The sequence below is a fragment of the Rutidosis leptorrhynchoides genome, chromosome 10 (genome assembly GCF_046630445.1).
Source record: "Rutidosis leptorrhynchoides isolate AG116_Rl617_1_P2 chromosome 10, CSIRO_AGI_Rlap_v1, whole genome shotgun sequence".
NCBI lineage: Eukaryota > Viridiplantae > Streptophyta > Magnoliopsida > Asterales > Asteraceae > Rutidosis > Rutidosis leptorrhynchoides.
Window position 1 is genome coordinate 327,713,880 of NC_092342.1, and position 24,113 is coordinate 327,737,992.

At 33.7% G+C, this 24,113-nt stretch overlaps 1 protein-coding gene across 1 annotated transcript in view; it reads right to left on the reverse strand.

Annotated features, from left to right (window-relative positions):
- Nucleotides 1-24,113, reverse strand: part of LOC139871327 (conserved oligomeric Golgi complex subunit 8-like) — a 132,680-nt gene that overhangs the window by 19,567 nt on the left and 89,000 nt on the right. Inside the window, exons 4-6 of the mRNA XM_071859048.1 lie at nt 2,857-2,888; nt 1,564-1,712; nt 972-1,042 (exon numbers count right to left, since the gene is read on the reverse strand). Of these exons, the coding sequence (XP_071715149.1) occupies nt 972-1,042; nt 1,564-1,712; nt 2,857-2,888 (252 nt within the window). The remainder of the gene's footprint in view (nt 1-971; nt 1,043-1,563; nt 1,713-2,856; nt 2,889-24,113) is intronic.

The following is a 24,113-nucleotide window of genomic DNA, read 5'->3' on the forward strand; positions in this document are numbered from 1 at the left end:
TGCTTTTATACTTGTATCTTGCATGAAACATGACAACTTGATTCACATGCTACATTATTGAGTCGTAACGAGCCATAGGACTAATTGAACATCTTTGACCTATTGTGTTTACCGTTATTGATACAAACCTATTGTTTAGGTCAAGACTAGCTTTGTCTTTGCACACGTTTACTTGTTGAAGTACCTTTATACTCGTGCACTCGAGGTGAGATCATAGTCCCACTTTTACTCTTTTAAACTTACTTTTGGGATGAGAAAAACATAAACGATACTTTTGAACTAAGTGAACACAAGAACGGGAAAACAAACATTCTACATACGAGTTAGAACGAAAATCCTCAATCCGATTATCATTAGTTACATCAGATGGTGTAAGCGAGAACTTATGTTATATGGCCATATGGGTTTGACAGCCCTCATCCTTGACGGTTCGCTACCGTCTACGGATGAAATATATTTTCGAGAATCAGTGTTTGTTCTAGCACTAAGTGATGGGGTATACAATGGAAGGAATGTTAAGCTTTGATAATTGGGTGCTCGTGAAACAAACTTTTGGAATGTATTACTATTATTTCATTGATGCAAATCTTGTGGTTCACTTGTACTTACTTACTTAAACCTATGATTTCACCAACGTTTTCGTTGACAGATTTCTATGTTTTTCTCAGGTCATGCACGATATGTGAAACATGCTTCCGCTTACTAATTGATACTTGCATCCGATGTCGAGTATACATGCATTTCATGGAGCGTCTTTTGACTTTACTTTAAACCGTGTCGCCTAGATTTCAATCGTACTTATAACGTTGTAACTTAACTTGTGGTTGAACAATTCTTGTAAACTTTGAAACAATCCTTATTTTGAAATGAAGGCGACATATTTTGGTCAAACGTTATCTTAAAGACTTATAATCAGGTAATGGGACCCACGTAGCCGACGCCGTCACTTGACGATTTGTCGGGGTCGCTACACATTGTTGACAGTTTACTAACATATGCTTCCAAGTGTAGAGCTTCATCGTAATTTCCATTCCTCACACACCTACAGAATGTTAGGATTTTAAGAATATGAGCAAGTCTAGGACGCCAAATACAATAAGTTGTAAGTCAAGGGATGGTATGAAAAGAGGAAAATGTGTAATGTTTAGTCTAATGTATCACTACAACTTTTTAGTAGAAAACTCACACACCCATGACCCCTGTCCCAGTCCAAACTTGAATCTGAAACCACTTGATTGAAGGGGCACATTTGCTACCTTAATTATACCCTGGATACCGCTAGGACCAAGGCTTCTTGAATCAACTTTAAGGGTATCAGATTTTCAAAATAAAAAACAAACAGCCCCAGTACAATATACACATGAAGAAAAGCACAAACATCTCAAATTACTATTTTGCTAGTTCTAACTAAATATAATTCAGGATAGGCTATATGTATACTATATACACTATAAATAGGTATCTATATACTTGGCTCATTCATTTGAAGTTTTAGGCCTTATAAGCAGTAGCAACTAGTTCAAGTTTTAGCACATGATCTCTATCAATGGGCCAAAAACATAGGTTTCCATAAGCTGAGGAATTTCAAGTAAGTCAAGCAAAGTACTATGATTTGCCAGCAATGTTTGGTTCATCTTTCTCTTCTCCAAAATCTTTTCTGCAGAATCAATGAACTCAGCACAGCCAGATGTTAGCTTTGGAACCTCCACAATCTGCACAAAGAAGAATATATGATTGCTCGTTTTAACTTTAATAGTAACATATAAAATACTTATGCAGAGTCAATAACTATCAGCAACTAATAGCAACTCTTGTATTTATAGCACAAAACGATCATAACTAGAAATTCTTGTTCATGTTATCAGTTTTCCAATGTTACTGCTGTCACAAAAAGACATATACACAAATCTCAACATATGATCGTCTTCTCTAGTTGCATTATGCTTCAATTTCACATAAAAATATATTTCTTTTCTAATCATAAACTCTTATTCGTATATTTGATAATCTAGTCTAACTGCTATCTCAAAGAGATACCAACCTATGAAGGTAATTGTTAGAAAATGGGTATGAATTGACTGCCTGGATTCGTTCTTGAATCGTGTGATCACTTTCTCTATAAAGTATTTCGACCAACAATTGCCTCGGTTGCACACAAAATCTTTACAGGAATAAGACGAGAACGCAATCAGTGTTTTTGGCAATGAAATCACTCATCAAATTATCTGAGAGAATGTGTGTTTTCTGTTTGTTGGAATGAATGCAATATGAACAACCAAAAACGTTTTTAATAAAACAATTTTAGGCAGTTAATGTTTGAAAGGTTGTAACCTTTCATTTGGATCCCGCCACGGGCCCTGCCCCTCGGACCCCGCAAGGGGGCGCAGCCCCCTTGACCCCCGCATTTTGCGCGACAATTAGTAGCCAACTCTTACAGTCGTGTACTCCACACTCTCTGAACCCGTTGTTAAGTATAGCTAACTAACACCTGTATTCAAGTAAATCGCAACTAACTAAAATGCACTTTGGATGACACTAAAATCACCAAAAGTAATTCACTATATATCACTTCAATTCCACATCTCAAGTCACAGTTCGCTACAAATTCACATAAATACCTAGTCTTATTAATCAAAAACTCATTCAAATATTTACTTCTCTAGTAGCAGTATCCTTCAATTTCACATAGAACATACTCCTAATTAGAAACACTTACTCATATCTTTAGTTTTCATAATTTAATGCAATCATAAATATATACGGAGTATGCAAACCTGTAGATACAGTTAACTTCCACATATAAACTTACTTCTGAATCATGATCAATAACATTGAGTATAATAAAAACGATTTTACCTTTGATTCAAGGTGTTTATCAATAAAAGAGACTTCATGACGAATCAATGTTGAGATGCATATCACGTATGCAAGAATTAAGCACCAAGTCTTTCCTATTATGAATTATGATTTATTTTAGGGGTGTACGTTCGGTTGGTTTTCGGTTTAATTGGTCTAATCGGTTTGGATTAGTCGGTTTTTTTAACAAAAAATTGAGCACCAATAACCAAACCAAATTTGTCAAAACCAAACCGATCCGACCAAATAGGAAATCGGTTTATATGGATCGGTTCTCCATTAAACCAAATTATAATATAATCTCGGATGAAAAAGTGATATGTCAAAAAACGAACTTATGCACAACTTTACTTGTCTTTTTACAATGTCAAAGTGACATATGAATGACAAATCTAACTATGAAAACCTCTCATTCAAGTAGCTGGCCATGAAAATGACCTTAATTTCTCTTATTAACACACAATAGATAAATTTAATTCACACTGCAAATTTTAAAAAGTAAATACTAACGAAGAATAATAATAAAGGCATATAATATAACGTAAGATTTCAAGTTTTTGTAGATGGACAATTTAATTAAAATAGAATATAGTAACTTGCAAACGTTGGATTTCAAGTTTCTGTATATGTACGGAGTATTATATCACGTAAATATAAAACATAGTATTAAATTATTTGGGTTATTCGGGTGAAAACCAAATATGAATTTTATATCCAAAACCAATCCATAAACCATTTTAAATTTCAGGTGCCACCATAAATCCAAACAATATCCGGATTAGCCAAGTCCGTTTCACCCAAAATCATTTGGTTCGGTTGGATTTTCGGGTGGAACAATTTAATGAACACCCCTATTTATTTAGATTTATTTCCAATTAGGATTTGTTAACTTGTTAATCAAGTTTATCTTGAAGGTTAAGTTTAATGTTTGGTTATAAATACCTATGTAATCTCAAGTTTAATAAATAAGAAAAATAAAAGAAGTACTCATCTTCTTATCAAATTCTATATGGTATCAGAGCAAAGATCTTGAAGACAAAAATTGTTTAGCAAGATAATCCTCCGGTCTCTAGTTAATCACCGGTGACTCGGAGGGATCCCTTTCAATTATTATTTTTTCTTTTCTTCTTTTGTTCCAAATAAATTAGTGTTAGTAGTTTTCTAAACCTTAGGCGTATCCTTCAAGAAACCAACAAAACAGTTGCACGTCGTTCATCCTCATCTGATCATTCCACAAAATTTTTCAACCCAAATAAAATTGATCCATCCGAATTCTTGTTCTGTGATACATAAAGAGAGAGAGAGAGAGAGAGAGAGAGAGGGAGAGGGGGAGAGAGAGAGAGAGAGAGAGGATTGGAGGAGGCTTAGGGCAGAAAAAGACAAATTGGATGGTGGATAATTGTTAGTTGGGTTCATAATTCAACCTAATGACTAAGAGGCGTACTGGGAAAATCGATCAAGCAGGTCAACATTAGCATCTTTGCAACATCTGAGGGTTCCATTCCTTCTCATTCGTTCTATCAGTCAACCGTCACCAATAGAACCAGTGAGTTCAAGACATCAATTCGACGTCAGATCAAAAGCAACAAAGGGTTATTTTCAAGTTCACCATTTTTTTCAATATTTTACTCAAGTTTTTAATTATCATCTGCAAGCAAATTAATTCACCGTATTCAAAACCCAAAGATCATTATCTTGAAATTCAAGAATCGATTCCACCAAAACCACTTAACGGAGCGGAGACAAGATTCGTTCATCATGGCCACTAACGAAGAACAAAAATAAAATAACTTGTTGCCAAGAAGTTACAACTTTTGGAAGCGAAACGTGTGGGACAAGATTCAGAGTTAACGATGAAGCGACCCTTCCCTATCCATAAGGATGAATACAATAACATATGATTACATCGCGAGGTATTTGACCTCTATATGATACATTTTACAAACATTGCATTCGTTTTTAAAAGACAACCTTTCATTACATCAAAAGTTGACAGACATGCATACCATTTCATAATATCCAACTTATAAATGACCTAATCCGTCATTTAATTAATAATAATCTCTATTGAACTCAACGACTTGAATGCAATGTCTTTTGAAATATGCCATGAATGACTCCATGTAATATCTCAAAAATGAGCAAATACACAGCGGAAGATTTCTTTCAAACCTGAGAATAAACATGCTTTCAAGTGTCAACCAAAAGGTTGGTGAGTTCATTAGTTTATCGTAATCCATCATTTCCATAATTTTAATAGACCACAAGATTTCATTTATTCAATAATCATACACTCATAAGTGTTTAAAATTTATTCATATGGATTGAACACCTGGTAACCGACATTAACAAAATGCATCTAGAATATCCCAAACATATAAACTTCGAAGTACTAAAGCAGTTCAAATTCTCTGACTGGGGCATGTCAAAGCCCATAGATCTATCTTTAGGATTCGCGTCAATTGGTGGCAATTATAATAAACACCAATTCTTAGGCTACCAAGTTCAACAAGGGCGATATCCGGTATAACAATTTAACCATAGAATGTAGTTTCAATTACTTGTGTCTATTTCGTCAAACATTTATAAAAGCGCATGTATTCTCAGTCCCAAAAATATATATTGCAAAAGCATTTAAAAAAGGGAGCAAATGAAACTCACGATACGATATTTTGTAGTAAAATATGCATACGACGGAACCGAACAATGCAAGGTTGGCCTCGAATTCACGAACCTATATCATTTATATATATTAAAACATATAATAACATTTAAACAAGTTTATATATTAATATCTATTAATAAATAACTTAATTATATCTATTTATATATATTTTAAATAAATATTTAGTATTTATGTATTAGATTCATATTGAAGTGTTTTAATTATAATGAATTAAAATTTATATATATGATTATATTAAAATATATTTATATATTATATGTAACATTAAATAATAATATTTTAGTTTTTAAAAAATAATAGTATGTAATATGATATATATAATAATAAATATATATATTTTTATAAAAATATCATTTGTTTGTTAAAATAATAATTATATAATTATAATAATACTAAAATAGTGATAGTAATAATAATAATGATAATAAAAATGATACTAAAATATATACCATCATGATAATGATAGTAATAATAAAATAAAAAGTTGTATTATTTTTACAATAAACATAGTAATTTTGATAATAATTCTTAATACCAATAATACTAAAAATGATAATTTTAATAATAATGATAATTTTAATAAAAATGATAGTTTTAACAGTAATAATAATAATAATAATAATAATAATAAATATAATAATAAATATAATAATAAGCATAATAATAATAATTGATATACCATGCTAGTAGGCTTGTGTGATTTATTGGGCTTAACCCATCTTTACACCAAAACGAATCGGGCTTTGCCCAAGATAAAACCGATCAAAAACAATAGATTGAAACCTCGATGCTGTAGCAGGGAAATTAATTAGGTTTTGGTGGGTTTTGAGGTAGGTCAATTCACGAACCAAAAACACGAACAAAAGTGATCGAGCAAATAAGAAGGCTTTGCAGCAGGAGCAGCTAATCGATGGTTTTGCTTTTAAATCATCAACGTCATCTGTTGTAGCAGCGAACAACAACCGAAAGCAGCTGAATTCTTCAGTTTTGGTGTCGTGATGTTCGAATAGTAATTCAACAAACAGCCGTTAATCACGATCTTCCTTATAACATGATCCTACATCATAAATAATCGTCTTCTACACTTCATTATCACAGGCTCAACTCCTAGACATCACTAACATCATTCATGTATCGAATCAAAATCAAATGGTAAGGGCAGTGGAATTGGAAGTCTTAAAACTTTATTGACAATGAATTAAAGTGTTAGCAAGATGACCAAGGTAACCCCGTAAAACTTGGTCTTCAGACGCCTCAATTAACAAAGACGTTAATGTGCCCATTTTTGTCTTCATTATGCTACTTGAGTAAATAAAGTAAAAACGTGTTTTTATTTTTAACTTCCAGGTAATATCATAATTTGATCTCCATAATATAAATATATACTTGAATATAATTGATGCCGCCTATAGTTCATGTCAATATGAAGTGACCAGACGCCAATTTGATGCTGTAATGATGTAATCAAACACATGTAACCGTGATCAAGTTTCCATGTTTCAGGCTGTCGTATTCAGGCTGTTATACACGGAGATGACGAGTAGGAGGTGGTGATGAAATGGTGGTGTTGTGGGTTTTGGTTGTAGATGATGGTGAACGTAGGTGTGAGTGGTGATCGATTTAGAGAAGAGACAATTTGGTGAGGGTTTTGTGGTTCTTCCAGTGGTGGTGGCGTTCGTGGTTTAAAACGGGAAATAAGGGTGGTGAATGGTTACTCTTGACGAACGATGGTTGTTGAAAGAAAATAAGGTGACGGTTTGTTGTGGTGGTTTTCGTTGACTACAGTAGCAAACAAGAAGTTGCATAAGCAAGCGAACATGGTGGCTATGATGGTTGATTAGGCAGAAATACATATATACATATGACAGCAACAGTTTGTAATGATGGTGGTTTGTTGTTAACTTTAGGGGTGGCGGTGGTGGAAGGGATGGAAAGGAGGAGGTGAAGTGGGTGTTAAGGGTTGTTCTTTGGTTTGATGTTGGTGTTTAATGGTGAATATAGGTGGAGGTTGCTCTTTGCTGCAAACAAACGAGTAGAAGATGTGGTGATGATATTGTGTTGAAGAAATATACATACAATACATATATGTAAATCAGCATATCATATTCCTAATTTCATCAAAGTGATATCTTAACTTTAATAATAATTATAATATAATATTGATCAATAATTTACACATGTGTAAAGAAAGAACAGTCATTCTGCCGACAGAAATTCGTGGATCAGATTTCGTGCTCCGTTGTTTATCAGTGGCGGATAAAAAAAGTCTTCGAAAAAAATCCTATATTTATAATTTAAATAGTTTTATTTATTTTGGCCATTATGGTATAAAATTTGATCATTAATTTATTAAATAAAAATTACATCAACTGTCCCTCTCAATTCTGGGTAAAATATAAAAAGTTCTAAAATTTAACAAACAGCTTCTAAACACATTTTTAATAAGTCTATAATTTATAGAACTCATTTTCGGATCACCGTTTATTTTAAAATCATATAAATTCCTTTTTAACTCGTTTACTATCAATCGAATGACAATTGAGCGTTACCGTTGTTTACTAAATAACTTCGAAATCACAAAATATATATACTTACTATACTTTTTATATAAATTTATTTTAATAATAGATTTTATTATTTCTTATATTATTTTACAATTTAGTTCTTACAATCAAATCATATATTATATCAAACTATATTTCAAATTATTTTATATATAAATATTTACATATATATGTATCTATTTATTTACAAGTAATAGTTCGTGAATCGTCGGAAATGATCGAAGTTAAATGATTGTAAGAAGATAGTTCAAAAATTTTGAGACTCAGGATAACAGACTTTGCTTATCGTGTCGAAATCATATAAAGATTGAGTTTAAATTTGGTAGAAAATTTCCGGGTCATCACAGTACCTTCCAGTTAAAGAAATTTCGTCCCGAAATTTGATTGGGATGGTCATGGCTGACAATAAGTATGTCTTTATGATGCATACGAGCTGAAAATTAGAGTTTTATCACCAGCGAGTAATATGGATAAAACAATTTGTTTATGTGACGAGTGAAGCTATCATAAAAATAGTGAAATGAGTAAATGTAGATTCATCTTAACCGGTGACGTAGTCACGGTTGATTTTCAGAATTCAAGGAATTTGAAGAAAATCTTCGTAATAAGATTTGATTCTTCGGTAATTAAGGAAATCAGAATCTTCTTTAGTTAAATGCAATAATCTGTTTTGATTGCTCTATCTGATATTTCACTATAAATTCACCCCCTTCGTTTCCTTACAACTCACACCTTGTATTCTTTCTCCCTCAATTCATACTTTAAAACATTCGTCAATATGCTTCATCCCGTTCTGATCCTTGATATACTCTTAACTTTCATATCTGTCATTCTTCTCTTTCATCTACCACCGGAGGATTTTATTTACTTTTACTATTACTTTGGGGTTATAGTGTTTTTAATTCTCCCGTGCCTTTACGTGGCAATACGTATTGATATGCACGGTTTGTAATTTATGTGTTGTTGTCGAGCTTTATATTTTCTTTTATATTCAAGAGTTCCATACTTTTGTCTCCTCTTTCTGACTTCAAGTCAAGCGAATAATGGTCCAGAATTCGTAGGTATGGATTTTGAAATGAACATAGTTAATGTTCTAAGAAGGGAATTGTAATGGCACGATCTTGATTGTCAAATTACCAGAATACCTCAGAAAAGACTGAATCATCAAGAAAATATTTTCTTGATATTTTTATAGATTAAATAGAATACAAGAGTTGTGTAACATGGCACATGATGACGTTATTATCTGTGAATCATCACGTTCCATTTAGAAACTCAGCATGACTTACTGTAATATAATCACGTTGATCAAGTGTCATTATATTATACTAACTCATGCTTCAGTTCCCAACACTACTTCAAAAGCATTCATATGTTTAAACTTGAAGGTTTCAGAATTTAGAAACTAAAATGGTTTCTTTAATGATATAACACAGATAGCGCGAAGAGATAACTAATTTCGGATAAGAATAGTTATGAAATATATTCAGAAATATAGAGGATATTTATAATGAAAGATACGATGATATCTTAGAATATCTAAGATTAGAGGATGATGAGGAATACTGTCCGCAAGGGTTTAGAGTCATGAGCAAGGTATTCGTTAACGACTTCAGCAGACACTGAATCATTTGAATTCTTTGAAGGCAGGTTTAGTCTTTGTGATTTTTCCACATCCTCCTTCATACTTTGCTCAATCCGTTTTTCAGTTCCAAACCTTCTCTTTTTCTGAGCTTTGCCAACACACTATTCTTTATCATCAAACTTTTTACTGTTAAGGTCATTTTACAGTTTTTGCTGCTTCATCAGCATTTTTCAAAATTTCGACAACTAGTTCACAGTTTATGGTGTTTTTCAGAAACTTCACATACGAAATATGTAAGTCTAGGAGTTAGACGTTATATGTACACATATAATTGTTGGAGTAGACATGCTGTGAGATTTCAAAATACTGATTACTGAATCGCAGTAATTGGCAATTCTTGTTACAAGATGTAGATGAGTACATGATAGGATTTCAATGAATAAAATGATTTTTCGAAAAGTCAAATATCAATGAAGCTATTGGTAAGTTTACTACTAATGTGGCGGAATATAAAAGGTTCCTCAGTAACAATAAAAGAGCACGCATATATATATATATATATATATATATATATATATATATATATATATATATATATATATATATATATATATATATATATAATAAGGTTGTTTCGAACGAAAAGTCAAAGTTGACTTGCTGGAGCGGTGACAAAATTAGCTAATTTGAAAAAGAATTGGAATGTTATTTTCGGTAATAACAACGCCAAAGGAGTTAGTACAGATATGTGTTAAACATTTTTCTCAGGTTCCGAGTGTTTTCAAGTGAATAACTATATGTACCAATCTTTTCTCCCGTAGATGAAGTGCGGTTGGTTCATCCTTTCGATTGAGGTGTTTTCAAGAATCATGAAAGGTTTAAACACATATTGTAATCTTCAAAATAAAAATGAGGTTTAAGATGAAATCAAGTGGCAAACTTGAAGAGATGTTTAGTTTTATATGTTATAATCAATATTTTAATTCATTTTAATCGTCTAATGTTAGTAGTCCACAGTTAATAGTTCAATAATTCATATATAGTTTAATATATAATATTCGAATTAATTAATACGTATCATGACCCATTGTATACATGTCTCAGACTCGATCACAACTCAAAGTATATATATTATTGTAGAATCAACCTCAACCATGTATAGCTAACTCGATCATTACCGCATATAGAGTGTCTATGGTATATGATATGTCAAAACTTTGTATACGTGTCCCGATATTTAAATGCGTAAATAACAGTATTTAAATGACGATAAATAAAGTGCGTAAAATAAATAACAGAAATTAAATGACGATAAATAAAATTGCGAAAATTAAAATTACGACAAATAAATTGTGATAATTAAATTACGATAATTAAATTGCGATAATTAAAATTGCGATAATGTAATAGGGAATTAACAGTTAGCTAGGAACAGTTAGCTAGGATTTTGTTAGCATGGATTCTTAACAAAATTTCTCATAGTTAATTTGTTTGTTTCTAACAAATTTTATTTAGTCAATTGTTTTCTTCATTATGCCACTTGTTGGATTCTGATAAGTCAAAATCCAAATATGAAATTGAATGAAAATGGTTATTTTGTGGTGAACGGATTCGTATATCTTGTGGATGTAAGTAGGATAGTAAATGACTGTTGAATCAGATTCGAAGAATGTACAATGTAACTTATTAATGTGAAATCTAAATATTCCTCGGGTATTACCTACCCGTTAAAATATTTTCACCATTAACAGTTTGTACGAAAGAATTTTTAATTACAATCTTTATGAAAATATACTTACATATATATTTTCTTCAGATGTAATCATAGATTTAATGAGTTAATATAATATTAATCTCATTTGATTTACCGTTAGAACTAGAATACATAATCTCTAAAACATTAGAGATTACATAATCGCCATGAAGAACGAAGATAATTGATGTAGAACGATACGTAGAACGATAATTATACTCGAGGTACAGAATGAGATGTTGAGGCATGGATTGTTGATGGTACTGGTGCTGTTTATTGATGGTATTGTTGGTGCCGATGATGTTGTTGAAGCTGGTAAATTTTGCACCATATTCTCCAAATTGATTACTCGAGCGCGAAGCTCGTGACTTCTTCGATTACTCCGGGATGATTGTCGGTCGGAACAAGCAGGTGAATAAGGTATAGAATTGTAAATATGATATAGTCGTGGCGAGATACTCTGGAAATGAAAGTGAAGATGGTGTTTCGAACTGGTTCGCCGGTAAGTGCTTCGGGTTCTTCGTCAAGAGGGCAATTTGGTTGGTGGAAAGGATCGTCTCTTTCGCGTCCCCATTGATTAAGTCGACCATGAACCCATCCTCAATTCATCCAGAATTGATGATGGTTGATTGGTTGATCCATTCCGGTTACACTGCTTTCGGAGTTCAAGAGGAAATCCATATCAGAATAGCTATCGGAATCTGAGGAATTCGAACTGGTTGAGGGATCCGTCTCGTACGATCAGATGAAATATTTTCGATATGAAAAAGATTATAGGATGTAGATTAGTACCCTGCAATACATGATTTACATATGCATATATAATACTAAAATCCCATAAGTTACGGAGGAATCTACGAAAGCTGTCAGGAAAAGTCTATAGTAACAGATACGCTAAGATATGAATTTTGTATATACACTATCGATGCACTAATTGCAGTAAGATGTGTCTAGACTAAGAATGATAAGCATGTAATTTTCGACAAGAAATGATAAGCAAGACTTTTTGACATGCAGACACAGTCTAAGTCCAGACTCATTAATGCATCTTAATATCTATCAGTTAGACACACTAATGCAAGACCTGGTTCGCTAAGACCACCGCTCTGATACCACATGAAGCGACCCGTCCCAATCCATAAGGACGAATACAATAACATATGATTACATCGTGAGGTATTTGACCTCTATATGATACATTTTACAAATATTGCATTCGTTTTTAAAAGACAACCTTTCATTACATCGAAAGTTGACAGACATGCATACCATTTCATAATATCCAACCTATGAATGACCTAATCCGTCATTTAATTAATAATAATCTCTATTGAACTCAACGACTTGAATGCAACGTCTTTTGAAATATGCCATGAATGACTCCAAGTAATATCTCAAAAATGAGCAAATGCACAGCGGGAGATTTCTTTCAAACCTGAGAATAAACATGCTTTCAAGTGTCAACCAAAAGGTTGGTGAGTTCATTAGTTTATCGTAATCCATCATTTGAATAATTTTAATAGACCACAAGATTTCATTTATTCAATAATCATACACTCATAAGTGTTTAAAATTCATTCATATGGATTGAACACCTGGTAACCGACATTAACAAAATGCATCTAGAATATCCCCAAACATATAAACATCGAAGTACTAAAGCAGTTCAAATTCTATGAATGGAGCGTGTCAAAGCCCATAGATCTGTCTTTAGGATTCACGTCAATTGGTGGCAATTATAATAAACACCAATTCTTAGGCTACCAAGTTCAACAAGGGCGATATCCGGTATAACAATTCAACTATAGAATGTAGTTTCAATTACTTGGGTCTATTTCGTCAAACATTTATAAAAGTGCATGTATTCTCAGTCCCAAAAATATATATTGCAAAAGCATTCAAAAAAAGGAGCAAATGAAACTCACGATACGATATTTTGTAGTAAAAATATGCATACGACGGAACCGAACAATGCAAGGTTGGCCTCGAATTCACGAACCTATATCATTTATATATATTAAAACATATAATAACATTTAAACAAGTTTATATATTAATATCTATTAATAAATAACTTAATTATATCTATTTATATATATTTTAAATAAATATTTAGTAATTATATATTAGATTCATATTGAAGTGTTTTAATTATAATGAATTAAAATTTATATATATGATTATATTAAAATATATTTATATATTATATGTAACATTAAATAATAATATTTTAGTTTTAAAAAAATAATAGTATGTAATATGATATATATATATATATATATATATATATATATATATATATATATATATATATATATATATATATATATATTTATATATATAATAAATATATATTTTTATAAAAATATCATTTATTTTTTAAAATAATAATTATAATAATACTAAAATAGTGATAGTAATAATAATAATGATAATAAAAATGATACTAAAATATATACAATCTTGATAATGATAGTAATAATAAAATAAAAAGTTGTATTATTTTTACAATAAACATAGTAATTTTGATAATAATTCTTAATACTAATAATACTAAAAATGATAATTTTAATAATAATGATAATTTTAATAAAAATGATAGTTTTAACAGTAATAATAATAATAATAATAATAATAATAATAATAATAATAATAATAATAATAAGCATAATAATAATAATAAGCATAATAATAATAATTGATATACCATGCTAGTGGGCTTGTGTGATTTATTGGGCTTAACCCATCTTTACACCAAAATGAATCGGGCTTTGCCCAAGATAAATTCGATCAAAAACAATAGATTGAAACCTCGATGTTGTAGCAGGGAAATTAATTAGGTTTTGGTGGGTTTTGAGGTAGGTCAATTCACGAACCAAAAACACGAATAAAAGTGATCGAGCAAATAAGAAGGCTTTGCAGCAGGAGCAGATAATCGATGGTTTTGCTTTTAAATCATCAACGTCATCTGTTGTAGCAGCGAACAACAATCGAAAGCAGCTGAATTCTTCAGTTTTGGTGTCGTGATGTTCAAATAGTAATTCAACAAACAGCTGTTAATCACGATCTTCCTTATAACATGATCCTACATCATAAATAATCGTCTTCTACACTTCATTATCACAGGCTCAACTCCTAGACATCACTAACATCATTCACGTATCGAATCAAAATCAAATGGTAAGGGCAGTGGAATTGGAAGTCTTAAAACTTTATTGACACTGAATTAAAGTGTTAGCAAGATTACCAAGGTAACCCCATAACACTTGGTCTTCACACGCCTCAATTAACAAAGACGTTAATGTGTCCATCTTTCTCTTCATTATGCTACTTGAGTAAATAAAGTAAAAACGTGTTTTTATTTTTAACTTCCTGGCAATATCATAATTTGAACTCCATAATATAAATATATACTTGAATATAATTGATGCCGCCTATAGTTCATGTCAAGATTAAGTGACCAGATGCCAATATGATGTTGTAATGATGTAACTGAACACAGGTAACCGTGATCAAGTTTCCATGTTTCAGGCTGTCGTATTCAGGCTGTTGTACACGGAGATGACGAGTAGGAGGTGGTGATGAGATGGTGGTATTGTGGGTTTTGGTTGTAGATGATGGTGAACGTAGGTGTGAGTGGTGATCGGTTTAGAGAAGAGACAAGTTGGTGAGGGTTTTGTGGTTCATCCAGTGGTAGTGGCGTTTGTGGTTTAAAATGGGAAATAAGGGTGGTGAATGGTTACTCTTGACGAACGATGGTTGTTGAAAGAAAATAAGGTGACGGTTTGTTGTGGTGGTTTTCGTTGACTACAGTAGCAAATAAGAAGTTGCAGAAGCAAGCGAACATGGTGGCTATGATGGTTAATTAGGCAGAAATACATATATACATATGACAGCAACAGTTTGTAATGATGGTGGTTTGTTGTTGACTTTAGGGGTGGCGGTGGTTGTCCGGTGAAGTGATGGAAAGGAGGAGGTGAAGTGGGTGTTAAGGGTTATTCTTTGGTTTGATGTTGGTGTTTAATGGTGAATATAGGTGGAGGTTGCTCGTTGCTGCAAACAAATGAGTAGAAGATGTGGTGATGATATTGTGTTGAAGAAATATACATACAATACATATATGTAAATCGGCATATCATATTCCTAATTCCATCAAAGTGATATCTTAACTTTAATAATAATTATAATATAATATTGATCAATAATTTACACATGTGTAAAGAAAGAACAGTCATTCTGCCGATAGAAATTCGTGGATCAGATTTCGTGCTCCGTTGTTTATCAGTGGCGGATAAAAAAAGTCTTCGAAAAAATCCTATATTTATAATTTAAATAGTTTTATTTATTTTGGTCATTATGGTATAAAATTTGATCATTAATTTATTAAATAAAAATTAATCAACTGTCGCTCTCAATTCTGGGTAAAATATAAAAAGTTCTAAAATTTAACAAACAGCTCCTAAATACATTTTTAATAAGTCAATAATTTATAGAACTCATTTTTGGATCACTGTTTATTTTAAAATTACATAAATTCCTTTTTAACTCGTTTACTATCAATCGAATGACAATTGAGCGTTACCGTTGTTTACTAAATATCTTCAAAATCACAAAATATATATACTTAATATACCTTTTTATATAAATTTATTTTAATTATAGATTTTATTATTTCTTATATCATTTTACAATTTAGTTCTTACAATCAAATCATATATTATATCAAACTAAATTTCAAATTATTTTATATATAAATATATAAATATATATGTATCTATTTATTTACAAGTAATAGTTCGTGAATTATCGGAAATGATCGAAGTTAAATGATTGTAAGAAAATAGTTCAAAAATTTTGAGACTCAGGATAACAGACTTTGCTTATCGGGTCGAAATCATATAAAGATTGAGTTTAAATTTGGTAGGAAATTTTCGGATCATCACAAACGAAAGAACTTGAGATCGAATGGGGGAATTTGGGATCAGAGATTGATTTGCTCCAACACATGGCTAATGTCATGAAGATGGATTACCCGATTTTTAATAATTTGCTTTATTTTAATTTTAACCCTTTTTGGGTTTGTTTGCGTGGAAAAACAAAAAAAAAAACAAGAAGAACAATTTAATTTTAATTGTTTGAAGAATTGGTCTTTGGGTGTGATTAATTGTTGCTGGGTCACGACAAAAGGAAACAAAGAAGAGAGGCAAATTAAATCACTTAAAATTTTGTTGATGTGCCACGTGAGAGAAAGAAAAGAAGAAGGGTGGGCTCCACTTGAATTGCTAGTTACGAAAAAGCTAGAAATAAAAGAAGTTTGTATGTTTTTTTTTAAAAAAATAAAAGTAAAAAAAACTGAAAGAAAGACAGACCGAAAGAAAGAAGATCAAAAATCGGCGTGTGGATGAGCCGCCTAGCTTGACTACGTTCCAAACCCTGAGAAAAAAAAGATAAATTCTCCATGGCGAACCAAACAAGGTTCAAGTCGAACTGGGTTCATGTCTGGAGACTGAATATTTCAAGTGAACCAAACAAGGTTCAAAAAGAACTGGGTTCATGTTTGGAATCTAAATATCCTAGACGAACCAAACAAGGTCCAAGTTGGACTGGGTTCATGTCTGAATATGTAACATCCCGCCTTTTTCCGTTTACCTTCCATTATACTATTTTAAAGTCCGTTATATGATTATAACATCTTCCGTTAATACGCATTTTAAAATATCCCGTTTAGGTAATTCAAGCATCCGCTTCTAAACTTGAGTGACTAAACTTGCCAAATGTCCAAAGATTTGACTAGGTCAAATGGTCAACTTCACCTCCTCCACTCATTCATCACCTGCCACTTTCTAATACTTCCACCTTTCTCTCTCAACACCAAATTTAAAGAATCATCATCCATTTTCGATCTAGCAAGTGTTCATCAAAACAAATTACATATTTGGAATCCTTGCAACTTTCTCTTCGATTCCATACCAACTTCATTACATTTGGGTAACTTTCTAAAAACACTAGATTTTGTGTTCTTGATGTTTTTAACTTATAAAAGTATTAATTAGTGTCTATGGCTCAAGTCTAACATGAATATGTGATTTATATGCTCGATCTTGTTATTTTAAGTAACTAGCATGAATTTGAAATTTGGTGTGTTTGATCTTGTGATTTGTTTGCCTAAATGTTGTTAGATGTTAAAAGTGCATGTATTAAATGTGTTACTAGCATCACTAGCTTCAATTTGATGTGTAGGTTGACTTAGAAAGACTCCATAAACATAATTGCTAAATTTATAATTTTGAGTTAGGGTTTGATAGAAGTAAAATGGATTTTTGATGCATTGAATGCTTTGCAATGTTAATTGTAAGTGTATAGTAGTATTGTATGCATAATTACCTACGAAACGGCGTATTATATGTGTGTATTAAGTTCCCGAATCATCTTATGCATTATGTGAACTTGAAACCTTGATAATGAACCTTTAATGATCACTTGACGAGAATTCGGTTATTGTAAATGATGTTTTTGTATGATGAAAAGTGTTTAGTTGTATTCCTTGTTAAATTACATTTCCAACGATATAAGATACGTGTTTTGAATATTTACGGTTCATTAATAATGGTTGTTTGAAGTTGGATTCGTGCATTAAGTGTTCAAATTGCCCAGATTTGCTGATCAGATACCTGGAGCGGCGCTCCAATACCTTGAGCGGCGCTTCAAACCCGGCTGTCCAAAAGTGCACATTTTCGTTTAATTCTAACTATGCTACGCACCTCCAATTAACATGAAACTTGTTCTGACATGCTCATATATGATTATTAGACTTAGAAAAATAGTTCGGGACCCGACCCGAACGTGTTGACTTTTTCGTTGACTTTGACTTGAACAAAGTTGACTTTTGTTCAAACTTAACCAATACTTGTTTAAACCGTTCTAATCTTCTTGCATACTTGATTCACATGCTTTATAATCGCGTTGTAATGAGCCATAGGACTAATTGAACACTTTGACCAACCGTGTTTACCGATATTGATACGAACCTATTTGTTTAGGTCAAGACTAGCATTCGTTCTTACACGCGTTACTTTGTGAAGTACAATTTACTATTCGTGCAACCAAGGTGAGATCATAGTCCCACTGATATCGGCTAAAAAGTCACGTTTTCACCCCGGTATTAAGGCCCAAAAACAAGAAAGATTCGAACTTTGTCAGCAAAATACCCACTTCGTCGGTTAGAATTGAAGAACATGTAATTACGAAGACAGTGCAAAAAGAATCAAGAGAATCGGAGCTAAAACGAAGATTCTAGAGCGAAAACAGTGAAAGACAAGAAATCAAGTTACGATCCAGGAAATCAAGGCTGACCAGCAAGCCAAACGGTCTGCCATACGGCCTGCCAATCGTTTAGAACTTCCGTCTGAACTGAGCTCTGTTCATCCTACTTTTCATGTGTCAAACTTGAAAAAGTGTTTTGCCGAACCCGAACTCGTCATCCCTCTCGAGGAACTTACTATTGATGACAAACTCCACTTTGTGGAAGAACCAGTTGAAATTGTGGATCACTCCGTTAAAACGCTAAAACAAAGCCGAATTCCGATTGTCAAGGTCCGTTGGAACGCCAAAAGAGGACCCGAGTTTACTTGGGAAAGGCAAGATCAAATGCAAAAGAAATACCCTCATTTATTCGTGGATTTGGAAATGCAAGATCCCGAGGAAGAAACTACGACTACTACGCCTACTTAAATTTCGGGACGAAATTTCTTTTAAGGAGTAGGTAATGTAACATCCTGCCTTTTTCTGTTTACCTTCCGTTATACTATTTTAAATTCCGTTATATGATTATAACATCTCCCGTTAATACGCATTTTAAAATATCTCATTTAGGTAATTCACGCACCCGCTTCTAAACTTGAGGGACTAAACTTGCCAAATGTCCAAAGATTTGACTAGGTCAAAGGGTCAACTTCACCTCCTCCACTCATTCATCACCTCCCACTTTCTAATACTTCCACTGTAACAACCCAACCCATTTTACCCTAACTGAATATGCGAAAATATATATATATTTTTTTAAACAGTATAGTGCGCGGCGCGCACACCTTAAGGTGCGCGGCGCACACAAGCCCCATCAGCTTCTGTCCGGAATTGCAAGTTTTCAAATAAAGATCTCCCACTTCCCGACGTATTTAGACGAAGCGCTTTTCACCACATGTTCATATATGTAAAACTAACACGAATCAATCATAAAACAAGTTTTACAAAACGGGGCCCACATCGGCCGTTTTACGAGTTTCATATAAATCATGAGTTTCGACCACATTAGTTTAATTTCCAAACGACACTATGAGCATGGTGTTTGGGGGTTAAACTACCCAAATCTCGGTCAGACTCCAAAAGCTATCACATCCCAAAAGCGTCCCCTAAACAACAAGCGGGATCTCTAATCCAATCGAATGCCCTTACCCTTGTCAACGCCGGAGCCTATAAAAAGATAAACAGTGAGAGGGTAAGCAAGGTTTAGTGAATGCAATAATTATACATATACATATATAATATACCTACTTGCATACACTTACACACACCGTACTAATCGCTAGCAATCACAATTAGCATACACACTCCAAGTATAAGCTAATAACCTCCAAAAACCGCAACTACCATAATCAATAGCATATTCACCAAAATAATATATTATGCTATACAACAACTCATACACAAGCTATATGGTTAACCATACACACGTCATGGTGCTACCGGCTTCGTGGTTCACACCATACGTAATGCTATAACGCTACCGGCTCCGTGGTTCACGTCACTACGCATTCGAGTCATACTCTTTTATAGTGCTACCGGCTCCGTGGTTCACACTTCGGTGCTACCGGCTCCGTGGTTCACACCTAATTTTTATAGTGCTACCGGCTCCGTGGTTCACACTTTGATGCTACCGGCTCCGTGGTTCACATCACAACACATGCACCATGATGCTACCGGCTCCGTAGTTCACATCATAGTACACTCGCACACACTATGGCACTTCTGGCTCCGTGGGTCATACCATATCATACAAATAAATACACCATATACATACATGTAAAATTACTCCACTCACCTAAACAATTTGGTGACGATTATATAACTCCGCAAGCTTCAAAGCAAAGTACCTAATATAATAAGTACTCCATTAACACACAAACTAGTTGGACTAAATGCCAACAATTTACACATGTACATTCAATGACCTAATTGCATTAAATGCCCCATTTACTAAAACCGTCATTTAAGGTCAAGACCCATCATCAATCACTAAAAGCTAGTGATTAAGGTCTAACAACACCGATTTACACAAACTTAGGACATTTCACACTCATCTTGCCCAACTAGGTCAACAATTACCCATTTAATCACTTTAATGTCAACACACCCATTTCGGGTCTTCCACAAACCCACATAACACCCATTTACTAAACATCTAGGTGTGCTAGTAATTAACTAACCAATTTATGTTCATACACCCCAATTAACACTTTAAAACCCTAGGTTAGTTACTATTGAGTCTTCATGACCCAATCTTACCCAAGAACAAACAAAATCGCTAAATATGGGTTTTATGTTCGCCATTTACCCAAACCCTAACCATAATATAAATTTAAGTAAGGAAATAAAGTGTAACATCCTCAATCGGGCCTAGTTGTAAGATTACTATTTTGCCCTTAAGTTTGTATTGCGTTATTATATGCTTTTATTTCTATTTAATATTTATTATTATTTAATGATGTGGTTAGGACCAGTTTGTGACAAGGGTCACAGAACAGGTTTGTTTATTTAATTTGGACTTCGTTTGGGTATCCAAATGATGTACGAAAGATATCGGATAACTGATAAATACCCGTGTATCGCACAGTGTGGGAATTAAACCCAATTTAGTTACTAGTCTGTGTTCTTTCTTTCCATTTCTAGACCCTTATTCTCTAAACACCGTACCTTCCCTTCCACCTACAATCAAACCCTAATCCTTAATCTTTACCTAGAGCTCAAATTGTTCATATCTTTGTGTTCCTTGTGATTCACTGATTCGTTTAAGGTAAGGATCACAAGCTTCCATGCTCTAATCTTTGAGAAATTTAAGGTTTTGTGTTAGTATTCATAAAAGTGTAAATTTGTGTCAAAACAAGTGATTTAAGTGTTGTTATGGTCAAATTGTTGTGGGTTTTGAGTCTATAACAAGTAGTGAATAAGTTATGGTCGATTTTGGTGTTTAAAACGAGCTCTAGATCGAGATTTGAGGATTTCATCGTGCAGTCCGTAGCCTTTGTTCAGTTTCTGATGAAGATGAACACTGTCGGCCGACTGTCAGTCGACAGTCGACCGACTGAGGGTTGAACCGGCCGATTGACGAAGACAACCGACCGACTGTTGAGTGAATCGACCGACTGAGATTTACCTTCGGCTGATTGATGTAATACCAAATGAATCGACCGACTGGGATAGTCAGTCGACCGACTGAGTGTCCAGGGCATAATATTTTACCTAAGTGTTGATTTTTAGCTGTTATGCTGCCCGTTTGTATTTTGGTGTTTAGGATGTAAATTTTGAAAGTGCAGAAATTTTTTAGCGGACAGTTTTCTGACAAAATTTTCTATATTGTGTTATTTGGTGTTTATGGACATAAACTAACTCGTGTATATGTATTTCTCAGGAGAAAAGGAGAAATAGAAGGTTCAGTGATTAGATAGCTGAACACCTTCTCGTTTGCTGGTATTTGGTGAGTGGGACTAACTTGAGATTATAGTATATAGAAGCATGTTATATTATGATTGCCATGCTTGTTAGATATACTTATTGTTGTGGTTAGTTAGTTCTTGTGATGACTGCATGTTAGTTGATGCTTGTCTGCTGGAGCCCGGTGCGTCCCTATTGTGTGGTAGCCTCGGTAGGAGAGATCAACCTGCGGGTTGGGTTCCTCTGTGGTAGCCTAGATAGCCGTGGTGTATATATATGTGAATGACGCGTCTGTCGCGTGTGGATTATGTATATACATACGGTGGTAGAGGAACTTCTGGTAAGCCCCAGTCCGATCAGCTGGTGGTTAATGGTTTGGCCGAGCCGCCAGAGTCTCTGTAGACGGCACTTGGGTGATGTTTGTGTGTTAGACTATTGTGACATGATTAGTATAACAGCTTTGTATGCTATTACCTGTAGTTAGTCGTACTCACTTAGCTTCGTGCTAATTCCCCTCTATATCCTCCCTGCAGGTTGTTAGCTTTTGTAGATAGTGCTTTTGGGAGAAGACGGGCATGATGATGTTATGTTTGACAGGGTTAACTCTGATGTGGTCTTTTAGAATATGAACCATGTACTTTTGAAAACAGAATGTATTTACGTCTCTTCCTGTTAATATGTAAATTGTTTTAATGACACGTGACATCGGTTTGTACAAATGTCGATATCGTATTTAATTAATATTATGCTTCTGCCACATATTTATTATAAAAAAAAATATAGCGGTGTCACAAGTTGGTATCAGAGCTGAGTTTGGCAGCATGTGCGTTGTGATCTACATGTCATGTTCCCAAACTTAGAAGAGTCATGTCAAACATAACATGCTGGCGATGGGTTAAGTGAGTATTAGGACAGGATATGTGTTAGTTGTTAGTACTATCAGAATTTATACTAAGCCTTGGTGTGAGTGTTGTGGTAGTGCAGCAATGTCAGATAACGAAGCTAACGCTACTGGCCCTGCTGCCCCTGGAACTGGTACATTCAGAGCCCCTGACGAAGATGGACATGTGTCTTCAGAAGAAGAAACCTCTCAATAAGTAATAGAACTTCAAAATCGGTTACTAGAAGCACAGGAGAAAATTAAGGAATTGGAACAAGAACGGGCGCAATGGAACCCTAATACCACTGCGTTAAACATAACTTTTCCTTCAAACCTTTTTAATCAAGCCGGTGGCAGTTCCTAATCACAGTTTCCACAAAATACCTATCCAAACTATCAAATGCCATTTCCGTTTAACCAAACTTTTCCTAATCAAATGATGTACCCATTTCAAGTCCCTGAGACAAGAAGGAAGTGTACCTATAAACAGTTTATGGACTGCAAACCTCCTGAGTACAGCGAACACACAAACCCTACGATGACCCTCAATTGGCTAAGAGAAGTGGAGAGGGCGTTAGAAGCATGTTTTTGTGAGCCTGAATCCATGGTGTTATTTGCTAGTAGGCTTCTCAAAGGTGAAGCAATGGAATGGTGGGACTCTATCACTGCATATTTACCTAAAGAACAGATCAGTCAAATTACCTGGGAACAATTTGCTGCTAAAGTTCGTGAGCAGTATTGTTCTGAGTATGAGATGGAAAGATTGAAAACCGAGTTTCTGAGTATGAAGATGACAGAAAGTATGACGATTGATGAGGTTTTCAGAGATTTCACATCTAAGCTAAGGTTCGTTCAACAGTGGGTACCAACTGAGAAAGATAAGATTCAGCATTTTATGCGGGTGATTAAGCCAGAGTACAGAACCGTTGCGAGATTTGCAACAACCTTGGCGCAGGCTCATGATATGGCTAAAGTTACAGAAGGTGATATAATGACAGCAAAAAGAGAAAGTTCGAGAAGTGGATCTTTTGGGGGTAAATCAGAAGGTCAATATGGTGGACAATCAAATCAGCAGTCGAGTA